Source organism: Phaethon aethereus (assembly GCF_964289735.1).
Source record: "Phaethon aethereus genome assembly, chromosome: 5".
NCBI classification, from domain to species: domain Eukaryota; kingdom Metazoa; phylum Chordata; class Aves; order Phaethontiformes; family Phaethontidae; genus Phaethon; species Phaethon aethereus.
In genome coordinates this window covers 8144936-8156780 of record NC_138579.1, presented here as the reverse complement: position 1 = coordinate 8156780, position 11845 = coordinate 8144936, and the positions used below count along the sequence as shown (strand labels likewise).

The following is an 11845-nucleotide window of genomic DNA, read 5'->3' as shown; positions in this document are numbered from 1 at the left end:
GCATCAGCTATTTAAAACATCATGTTTGTTCCACCCCGTCAATATTTGATCCAAGAGCTGCATAAACCCTAGAAACACAGGAAGGTTTCGATTTCACATTAAGGTAACGTTGACAGTGGTGCTGCTGTATTGCATGAAGTCAGTGCGCTGTTACTCCTTGAGAATGAAATTTCTGGTAAACTTGGTTTTCATTTCATTTCCCCCCAATCCTCTCAGCAGCCCTTCCCCAGAGCTGTAGCTATTGCTGCAGTTCTGGGCTTGTGAATGAAAAGTTTCTAAATTCATCTTGGTTTATCATTGGAAGAATTCCTTCTTCAATGGGAGTCAGAATGGGCTCCTCTTTTATAAAATCTGGATCGAAATTGCTCACGTCATCTTTGGATTTCTGTCAAAAAAAAGACAAAGGAAGGAGACGTCATAAATGTGTACCATCTGCTTGATACTTGCTCTGCATCTTGAGCGCAATGAACCATCACATCCATAACCCAGGCTGAGCTTACTGAAAGCTTTTTCTGGGGTTGGACTGGGAGCAGCTGAGTGCCCCCACAGACCCTCTTACAGCGTAAACCCTTTTAGGGCCTCTGCAGGCTTCAGACAGGGAAACCGCTCTCTGATTTAACTGACACCACCTCTGATGGGTTGCCTGCCTGGACATGGCAGGGCAGGGCACATAAATCAGTTCCCTTCCTCAAGTGTTAGCACAGACTCAGTCATTCAAAGCAGTTATCAGCCGTGTTTCCAATTAGCTGACTCCACACAGTCCCTCCTTATCTGCAGAGTGTCTCAGCTGGGTTTTGCGGGGGGCATACAGTCTTCTATGTGCGAGCCATTAAACTTGTACAATAAGGAATTACTGGGTCATGGGAAGACAAATGGCTTGCCTCCAGGTGCTGGATTCCGCGCTGCGAAGAGATAAGTGGAATGGGCAGGATGAGGATTACTTATCCTGTTTTATATCTGGGGCAAGGCAAAGGGCAGTTAGGTGCCTGATCTGCTGCTGTTGCTTTTACAAACCTGCATCATTTGGCTGAGCTGCTTTTGAAAATCCAGCATAGAGGGGAAAAGTGACTTGTACAACATCAGGTGGCCAACTGGCAGCCAAGCCAGGACCAGAGACCTCACCTACTGGGTCAGGGCTTTTTGTGTCAAGTTTGCCCTTCCTCCACCTCCTTTCCTGTCCCACACAGGAACAAACCTGCTTAAAAGAGCCTAGAAGAGAAAAAAAAATGGGACCCTTCTCCCCCTGCCTCCTTCCCACATACAATTCGGGGCCTGAACGGTGGCTCCATCTGACGCTGGTTCAGCAGGTCCCAGTCCAGATCTTTGAAGTAGGGGTGCCGCAGAATCGTGCTCTCGCCACCCAGCCCTGAGCTGCCCAGCCGCATGTTGGGGTTCTTCGTCATGAACTGCAAAACAAAAAAGGGCTGTTTGTTTCCTCCCGTCCGGCAGGACCACGGGAGAGGGACCTATTAGCAGTCGCACAAAAGCTTGTCCTCAGCTTTCCTGTTGAACCCAGTTGCTGGCCAGACTTCTTAATTTCATTGTACTGGAACCGCATGCAAGGAACTTGACTCATTCTCTAGAGGAAGAAGTCGGGGTGTATTTCTCCTTGGTCCCTTTTCTTTTGGTCAAATCCTTGGTTACCACAATAACAAAAGAAAGTTGAATTGCATCGTTTGCGACATTATAAATGTTGCACAGTGGTTTTAGTGGTTATTTATTTCTGTATTAATTCCTCAGGAATACAAGGTCGCTCTCAAACGCTGCTTTGGACTGGAGTCAGTCCTGAACTGTGTCTTTTTCCTAAACCTCAGCTTGCTGAAGCGCAGCCAGAAGCCTACGCTTTCCTTCCTGTCATCTCAGGAAACAGAGGAAAATGAGCAAGGCACTGGCTTTTAGAGCCCCCTAAACCCTGAGCAGATAGGTGACCATCTCCTCTCTCAGTGGTGAAACTCTAAAAGAGGATTTCTTTTTGTAACATTTTTACTCTGCTACCAGTGAAAAGAAATCTCGAACCTCAGCCGAAGTGCCCTGATTTGCCAGGGATCGATGAGAAAAGCCGTACATCACGCACACAGCGCGAGAGGGCCCTGCTGGGTGCCCATTAGGTCCTGACAAGAATGATGAAGTGTGAGTGCTGGGGATATTTCTTTAAGGGGAAAGGAAATACTGGGGGAAGAGGGGAATCCTTTCCCCAGGCAGGAAAAGAGCTAGTTGGCTTGTTAATTTAGGATTATAGTTCTTAAAAATTCGGCAAAAAACAATCTTTCCCCTCCCTCAAGTACTTCTAATTCATTAGAGAAATCAGGTTATGTTTAAACTGGGAAAACAGCCGCTTTTATTTGCCTTTTGAAACGCAGCATAAAGCAAGCTCCACTGTGGTGGAGGTGTCCAGACGATTTCCTCAAAGATGAAAGAGCATTATGTTTAGCAAATAGCTGAACCAGCCAAACCAGACAATCGGTCACTGTTTTGGGAATGACCAAGTCTGCTGCATCTCGGCAATGGGGAAATGAAAAGGAGGGGAGGTGCAGCGAGACACCAACTTCATTCTGACTGTAGGAGCTTTTCAGAAGGTACAAATTCTCCTAGGACGAGTGGATAAAAGGTCTAGTCATTCCCGACCTAGAGAGAAGATGGGGAGAAGAAAGACAACTGCCAGATTTATTTTAGAAGTCTCCCCAAAACCACATCCTGAAGGGGCTTCAGAGCCAAAGTAGATGGGGCATCTGGAGCTGAGACCTTGCAGGACCCCAGACTCTGCTGACATTAGCACAAAAAACCCAGCTCCACCCTGACCTCCTGAGCCCTTCGAGGACACGTGAAGCTATGGGATTCCCTATGGCATAATTGTTTTCCACAATTCTACCCAAAACATCACTAGGAAAAGCTGTTGAGTGCATCCAGATTTGTAAGAGCCGTCACCAGGAGAGGAGCAAAGCTGACATGGGTCTCTGCAGCTGGGTCTCTGCAGTCTCCCATACTTCTCTGGACTTTTCACCTCAGTTATGCAGCATTTCCACTAGCAGAACTTCTCTGTCATAAAATCACAGAATCAGTCATAGAATCACAGAATAGTCTGGGTTGGAAGGGACCTTTAAAGGCCATCTATCTACTCCAACCCCTCCTGCAATGAGCAGGGACAGCTTCAGCTAGAACAGGTTGCTCAGATCCCTGTCCAACCTGACCTGGAATGTTTCCAGGGATGGGACATCTACCACCTCTCTGGGCAACCTGGGCCGGGGTTTCACTACCCTCGTGAAAAATTTCTTCCTTAGATCTAGGCTAAATCTGCCCTCTTTCAGTTTAAAACTGTTACCCCTTGTCCTATCGCTACAGGCCCTGCTAAAAAGTCTGTTCCCATCTTTCCTATAAGCCCCCTTTAAGTACTGAAAGGCTGCGCTAAGGTCTCCCCGGAGCCTTCTCTTCTCCACGCTGAACAACCACAATTCTCTCAGCCTGTCCTCACAGGAGAGGTGTTCCACCCCTCTCATCATTTTTGTGGCCTCCTCTGGACCCGCTCCAACAGGTCCATGTCTTTTCTGGGCTGAGGGCTCCGGAGCTGGACACAATACGGTGGGTGGGTGGGGTCTCAGCAGAGTGCAGTAGGGGGGCAGAATCACCTCCCTTGACCTGCTGGCCATGTTGCTTTGGATGCAGCCCAGGAGACAGTTGGCCTTCTGGGCTGCAAGGGCACATTGCCGGCTCATGTCCAGCCTTTTCATCCACCAGTACACCCAAGTCCTTCTCAGCAGGGCTGCTCTCAAACCCTTCCTCCCCCAGCCTGGATTGATACTGGGGGTTGTCACAACCCCAGTGCAGGACCCTGCACTTGTCCTTGTTGAACCTCATGAGGTTCACACAGGCCCATTCCTCAAGCTTGTCCAGGTGCCTCTGGATGGCATCCCATCCCTCAGGCGTGTCAACCGCACCACTCAGCTAGGTGGTGTCTGCAAACTTGCTGAGAGTGCCCTCAATCCCACTGTCAATGCCATTGATGAAGTTATTAAAGAGTACTGGTCCCAATACGGACACCTGAGGGACACCACTTGTCACCGATCTCCATCTGGATATTGAGCCATTGACCACTGCCCTCTGAATGCGACCATCCAACCAATTCCTCATACACCCAACAGTCCACTCATCAAATCCATCTCCCTCTAAATTAGAGAGAAGGATGTTGTGGGGGGCCGTGTCAAAGGCCTTACAGAAGTCCAGATAGACAACATCAGTAGCTCTTCTCTTGTCCACTGATGCAGTCACTCCATCATAGAAGGCCACTATGCCAGGCAGGACTTACCCTTGGTGAAGCCATGCTGGCTGTCTCGAATAACCTCCCTGTCCTCCATGTGCCTCAGCAGAGCTTCTAGGAGGGTCTGTTCCAGGATCTTCCCAGGCACAGAGGTGAGGCTGACAGGTCAGTAGTTTCCAGGGTCCACCTTTCCACCCTTTTTAAATATGGGTGCAATGTGCCCCTTTTTCCAGTCACCAGGGACTTCACCTGACTGCCAGGACTTTTCAAATACCATGGAGAGTGGCTTGGCAACTACATCAGTGAATTCCCACAGGGCTCTGGGATGCATCTCATCAGATCCCATAGACTTGTGTATGTTCAGGTTCCTCAGGTGGTCTCAAACCTGATCTCTTACAGTGGGAGGGACTTTACTCCTCCAGTCCCCATCTCGTGGTCCATTCACTTGAGAGGTGTGGGAAGAGAGACTGCCAGTGAAGACTGAGGCAAAAAAGTTGTTGAGTACCTCAGTCTTCTCCTTGTTCATTGTTACCAGCCTGCCAGTCTTGCTCATCGAGGGTGTATGCTTTCTTTGACCTTCCTTTTCTGGCTGACATACCTGTAGAAGCCCTTCTTGTTCTTTGCATCCCTTGCCAAGTTCAGCTCCAGCTGTGCTTTGGCCTTCCTGACCCCATCCCTACACAACCAGGCAGCGTCCCTGCGCTCATCCCACAATACCTGTCCCTGCTTCCACTGCCTGGGCATTTCCTTCTTGCCCTTTAGTTTGACCAGCAGGTCTTGACTCATCCATGCTAGTCTCTTGCCTTCTTTTCCTGATTTCTTACACCTGGGGATGAAGAGCTCTTGCACTCTATGAAAAGTATCCTTAAAGATCTATCAGCTCTGTTCTGCTTCCTTGTCCCTAAGGGTTTCCCAGGGGGGCCTACTGACTAACTCCTTGGAGAGCTGGAAGTTTGCTTTCCTAAAATTCAGGGTCCTGACTTTACTCTTCACCTGCGCCATATCCCTCAGCACTGTGAATTCCACCAGTGCATGATCACTGCAGCCCAGGCTGCCTCCAATCTTGACATCATCAATTAGCTCACTTGCGTTGGTGACCAACAGGTCCAGTATGGCTTCCCCTCTGGTAGGGCTGTCTATTACCTGGCACAGGCAGTTATCCTCCATGCGCTCCAGGAGTCGCCTGGATTGCCCAGAGCTCGCCATGCTACTTTTCCAGCAGATGTCAGAGTGGTTGAAGTCCCCCAGCAGAATGAGAGCCTGCAAGCACAATGCTTCCTGTAGCTGGAGTAAGAAGGCTTCATCAATAGACTCTCCTTGATTGGGCAGCCTGTAGCAGACACCAACCATAAGGTTCCCTTTGTTGCCTTGGTCTCGTGATTCCTACCCAGCTTTCAACCTGACTCTTGGCTATTCTTCAGAGACAGCTCTTCACACTCTATCCATTTCTTGATGTAGAGGGCAACCTCTCTGCCTCTCCTTCCTCACTTGTACCTTCTGAACAGCCTGTGGCCATTGATGGCCGCACTCCAGTCATGGGGTTCATCCCACCAAGTTTCAGTAATGGCAACTAGGTCATAGGTTTCTAGCAGCATGGTGGCTTCCAACTCCTCCTGTTTGTTGCCCATGCAGCAAGCATTGGTGCAGAGGCACTTCAGATGGGCTGTCGGCCATGTCACCTTCGTAGAGGAACACCCCTTAGTGCCTTTGAGGTCTTTTGTTGATGTTTCCCTGTTGGGTCCTATAACTTCAGGAGCCCCTGGTTCATCTCCATAAGACTTCAAGTGTGCTGCAGTGTTGCCAGCACATCTCAGAACAACAGGCTGAGGGCCTTCACTAGCATCCCATCCTTCTAACCTTGGCATGTCATCCCACACCTTGTCACAGGCAAGCCTGGTATTATCCCCCTCCCCCTTCAAGTCTAGTTTAAAGCCCTGTCAATGAGCCCCACTAGCTTGTGAGCAAAGAAGGACCTTCTTCCCATTTTGAGAAAGGTGAATCCCATCTGATGCCAGCAAGCCCAGTGCTGTTTCCCCAACCCTTTCAACCTGTTCTTCTCCCTTTCTACCAGCAGAACCCAAACACAATTTGTTTCCCAAGAGACGCTGCACCAAAATTTCTGTGGGATACTGATCCCCAGACAACAGCTTGGTTTCCAAACAAGAAATGGGTCAAGCCAAAATCTCTCAGAGACCTGGTTCAGACAAGCCTTTGCAAGTCTTGAATTAAATTTCTTTGGTTTGCAAAACAAGCCAGAAATCTCCTGGCAGACCCATCTTTCTCTAGAAATTCCCTGCCCAGCTTCTTCGTCCCCACAGATGGATACCTGCACCTTACTAGCTCTTATTTGCATTGCTGGAAGACCCAGAAAACTCAAACAAGATCAGAACTCGCTGGTGCTGGGAGTAGTATAGAACAAAACAGCCCAAAAAGACAAGACAAAAAGGAGAGGAGACCTGGGCATAAGTCCCATGTCTCCTGGCTCCTGACCTACTGCCGCCTCCTTTACACCAGGAAGCTTCTACTGAATGTGGCGAGGGAAAAAAAAAATCATGAAAGCAAATAATCTCTGAAAAGGGCTGGTAACATGCTTTGCTTGGGTTCCCATTCACGCTCAACCATATAAGACCAAAACCTAAACTGGACGGCCCGTTCCCAGACCAGTTCAGAGCCCTGGGATATAAAAGTGTGTTTACATTCCTATATGCTTGCTTTATTCCACATAATGCCAAAATTGCACCAAGTGAAGGCATCCGATGCAACAAGCTGAGAGCCAATGTAAATGCATTCCTGGCTGCTTAAGACACCCTTTTTGTTGAGACAATGAGGATTAGGCAAGGGCTATCCCTTGAGGTGGGCTGTTTTGAGCTCTGAAAAAGCAAAACATAACATTCAAGACAAAATGATTGTTCAAATTCAACCAACCAGCTCAAATTTGAGCATTGGACCTACAGATTGAGCAACCTCAGTTGGGTAACTCTAGGCACCATCTACCCCACATTGGGTGCCCAAAGGAGGCAGGAGGAGAGTGAAGGCTTCAAATGCACTCACTGCTGGAACATGTCCCCACAGACTGGCTGCTGAGGGTGATGCCAGGCTGCCACAACACTCCACTGAATTAATCTTTGCCTCTGACAGGAGTGAGCTGACCTGTGGAACACCTGATCAAACAGCACCTTCCCCAGCTGTCAGGCATGAGCTCAGTGCTGCTGCCTCTCTCGCTCTGTAAAAACAGGGCTGTGATGCACAAGGGTATCCAAGGGCTGGAGTGACCCTACCAGCTCCATAAACCAGCAAAAGGGTGGGAAATCATTTCAAAGGACAGTCAGTCTCTTATCATTAACTTACATCCCTGATAAACATTTGCGTACGCTGCACTGAGACCTCTCAATTGCATCTGTGTTTGGGAACTGTAACTGAAAACGTTGCCTTTGGACGGCACCACGCAGTATGTGAAATACGATCCCATACTCTGGGCAGCCGCGGCATCCCAGCAGGTTATTCAGCCTGTGGATGTATATGCGCCTCCACACCTGGGGGCTGTGACAGAAAACAAGAGTTTGGCCATTGCTGCTCCTCCCTTACATAAAATTTCCTAGTGAATTTTGAAGGTGTCAGGTCGGTCACAGCCTGATGAAGTGGGGTGTTTTCTCTGGGAATCGGCTCCCATCTTTATTTGGTAACTGGGCTGAAAAGTAGGTGTGCAAATGGTGACTCCAACAGAGACAGTGCTGATTTTTTGCCCTGTAACAGAGTTACCTGCCTTACTGTAAGAGACATATAAAATTATAGGATGAAATTTTTGAAGCTAGTTTCCACTGAAATGAGTAACTAACCCTCTTAAATACTATTTGAATTCACCAGAAATTGTTGCACTGACAAAGAAATAGATGAAGTTTTAGTTTGTGTTGTCCAGTATGTCAGGAAAAAAAAAAAAAAGACTACAACGGCTTCTCAAAGGCTCAAAAGCCCATGAATCCTTCTCTTTCTCTGCCTTAGGCAGTACTGACATTTCTCTGCTGCAGCAGGGTAGCATCTGACGGCCAGTCTCATGCCACCTATGCTATCTGATGGCACTTCCAGCAAAGCAAGGCACTTTGCAGCAGGAGGGGTAAAGCTGAACGCCCAGGGCACACAGACGCTGCCCTCCACACACACATAAGGCTATGCAGGGGAAAGGTTTTTGAAAGTGCAGCTAATCTTTCAACTGATCCCTTTGGCTGCATTCAGAAACAGCTTCAAAATGTCTTACAAAGTGTTGGCTGCTCCCGGCATCCACAGGAAGGCCAGAATTTGACTCTTGCTTCACAGGCTGGATAGCCCTGAATGTCCTTACAAGTACAACCCTCCAATGCTTTTGCAGGTGATGAGAGAGGATGTCCAGCAGAAGGTTTTTCGTGGCAAAACATCATCTCCTAATGTTTACTGAGTATCTCTTAATTTTGCATAATAATCCAGAATCCAGCATGAATCTCAGCCTCTAGCACACAGAGCTCAGTCAAAAAACACAGAGAAAAAAATTCAACAGTAACAAGGCAAAACAGAGATGTTCCTAAGCAAAAAGAAACATGTAATCATCCAAATCCAGGATACCTCCCAGAAAAAAACAATAGCAAGCCTGTCAATCTTAAATCTGAACCAGGCTGTCAAGCCCTCACTCTGTGATCACACCCAACCATGGGGCATTATTCTATTCCCGGTGTAAAGATCCCCTTGGGAGCATCCCCAGACTGGGTTCCTTTGGGCTACACCAGTTTGCCAAGCAAGAAACTCAAGCAAGGCTCTCGCTGACCTCAGCTAACCCTCTCAGCAGCATCACAGCCAAAACCAGCAGTTGGAATGAGCCAAAAACATGACTTCACAAGATTATTTGAAAACATTTACTGAAAGAAAATGCAGCAAGCCATGACAAGAAATTAAAAGCTGGAGATTAGTCCACAGAGGGCCCGTGAAGTTACAAGGAAAAAATGCAGACATAGTAGTGCTAACCATTAGGAAAAATCTGCGTCAGCCCTGGGAGCTCAGCCCATGAGCAGGTGAGGGAGAGCAGGGGACCCACGCCGGTTCTCCCCTTAACCCACTACCATGCTGGGAAGGGCTCCAGGTCTCCCAGTCTGCTGGGCAAGGCTGCACTGGACTCCTCTGGTGCTGCTCATATGCAGCATTGCAGCTTCTGTCTCAAGAGGCTGAGTTTGCAAATCAGTGTAACGGCCTGGAAGTCAGTGAAGGGATGTTTGCACAAAACAGATGTTTCCAAGCATTAAATTCCTTGAATTTACAAGTTCCCTTTCTCAATACTGGAATCTGTGATATGTTTTACGTAACTCATGTATATCCTTTTTGCATCAGGATAATTAATTGCATAAGTATCAGAGCGACTATATTACATGAAATTGCATCATGTTCTAGGAAAACCCTAACAAGCCCAGACCCCTCCACAGAAGTAAGGCACTTCACGAAGAAGAATACAACTTTCTGCTCAGCCATTCCCTTCACATTTTCAGTCATCTGGACAAGGAAGAAATCGTTATTTCTTGTATTAAAGAAAGTCTTAGACACACCAGCTCCCATCAGGACTCTGTTGCCTTGGGCAGGCTGCATTTGCCTTGTAAGAGAAAGCCCATGCCCCTGAGCAGCTCACCGTTCAAATGCAAGTGCACAGTGGAGATGGAGGCTTATCCCCCATCTTAAAGGCAGGGAACACAGACCCAGGGAAATTCATCACTTTATTTCGCCATGAGCCCGAGGGTGGCCTGTCACAGATATGATGGCAAACCCTCAGTCTCACCTCCTCTCCATCACACCACATGCCTCAGAGGACCCCTATTCAGGATTGTGCCAATGCAACAGCCAAGCCCAAACCATTAAAGGAAAGATAGATTTCCCTGTTCGTGCTATTAACATTTCCATCCTGTTGGCGTTTCTCCCATGTTGCTACCGAAGTGAAAAGCAGCAGCAGCACAGGAGATTAACACCCCACAGTGTCCCCTCTAGTAATGAGGGAGAGCGGGGAGATCAGGAGATACCCAACACGCTCGTCTTCATTAAGATTCATGAGCTAAACTAACAGGGCAGAAATTAACTCAAAAGGAAATAAGATTTCTCAAAGATCTATTTGATCTCAGACAAAAGGGAATCATTATATAAATAGAGCAATTACTCTAATTAAGGCTTCCCTCCATGAATCTCTTGACTGAATGCTGCAGTTGGTGAAAACAGTTTGGCCGCCTATTATATAAGGCAAACAAACCTGCAGTCTGGGGTTTCATTAGCCTTCATCCACCCCTAAACAAAGGAGAAGAAAGATGGCTCCATGGCTCTGTCTGTCAATGTCTGTATTATTTTTAATGACTGGAAGCCAGGAGGCATTAGCATAGCATGCAGACTTTTTTTTTTTTTTTTAATAAGAAGCTGCTCGTTTTGAGCTAGTCTTGTCTTTTGCTCTCTTGGGCAAGGCTCCCACCACCTTCCTGCCCGGGCGATGCTCACAAGCGTGCTTCGCTTCCCCATACAGGAGCGATCCAGGGCTCAGACACACAAGTAGGTTATGGGGAGCGAGAGAGTCAGCACAGCCCCATTTCACTAAATGGTGTCAGCTGAAGCTCCAGGGCCCTGGGAGCAGGGTGGTCAGAGAGCTTTCCCATGGAAGTTCTTGTACTTAGGGCAGCTCAGCTGGTGCCTGGTAACTTAAACTGCAACGATTCAGCTGTGGGTGTGAGCCAGGCACTTGGGAGCCAGAGTCCTACTGACCTTCAGTGAGGATTGTGCTGCTGAGAATAGGATTTGGAGTCATTGCGGCTCTCTCGAATGCTACCTCTGTTTTACACTGGGGATTTGCTCTGATTGCAGCCATTAGAGGCCACGTGGTGTTTCAGCTTCCTACCCTGAACACAGCAGGATCGATTGCTAAAAGCCCTGATTCGTACCAATGCAATTCATCGTGGTGCTGCACCAGAATGTGACCCACACATGCACAGGGTGGCTTTACCTCCATGCTGGTGTCCTGGCTACAGAAAACAGTGAACAGGTGAAATCCGTCAGTGCAGAGATGCAGTGCCAGGGCTTAAAAATACAAGACTGCCTTGAAAGCGTTTTAAGGAGGGGGGGAAGAAAAGAGAGTGTGTGAGATCTCTGTTATTTCCTTTTCCAGATAAAAAAGGAATGGGAAGGGAGGTGAACAGCAGTCTTCAGCCCTGCTCCTAAAAGCCAGAAGACTGTAACGATAAGCGTGACAGCAGTCACATGTTTAATTTGCCAGCCACAGGCAAGAAGGACAAAATGTCAGCACAGTGGATATTAAGCAGATAAATTTGATCTTGCTTTCCGCTAGTGCAGAAATGGCTGCTCGATGCTGCCCAGTCAAAGCTCGAGGGAACAAGAAGGATTAACTGTATTGCAAACAGTGCTGAGCAAGACAGATGAGTAAAATAAACCAAGGTAGATAGGAGTAACTCACATGTGGGTCAGACACATCTGGTGGTGTAAACTGATACAACTTTGCTGACTATCACCAGGAGAGAACTTTGCCCAAAATGTGGGAATTAAACGTCGTCTGAATAGCTACAAACTTCCTTGCTGTGCCAAAATCTGTTT

General features: G+C 47.9%; 1 protein-coding gene across 1 annotated transcript in view; it reads right to left on the bottom strand.

Annotated features, from left to right (window-relative positions):
* Positions 1 to 238: 238 nt before the first annotated feature.
* The window catches only part of PRKCH (protein kinase C eta), a gene marked incomplete at its 3' end in the record, with an annotated part of 125649 nt that continues 114042 nt past the window's right edge, over positions 239 to 11845 (bottom strand). Inside the window, exons 13-14 of the mRNA XM_082000667.1 lie at positions 1263 to 1406; positions 239 to 385 (exon numbers count right to left, since the gene is read on the bottom strand). Coding sequence (XP_081856793.1) covers positions 239 to 385; positions 1263 to 1406 — 291 coding nt within the window. The remainder of the gene's footprint in view (positions 386 to 1262; positions 1407 to 11845) is intronic.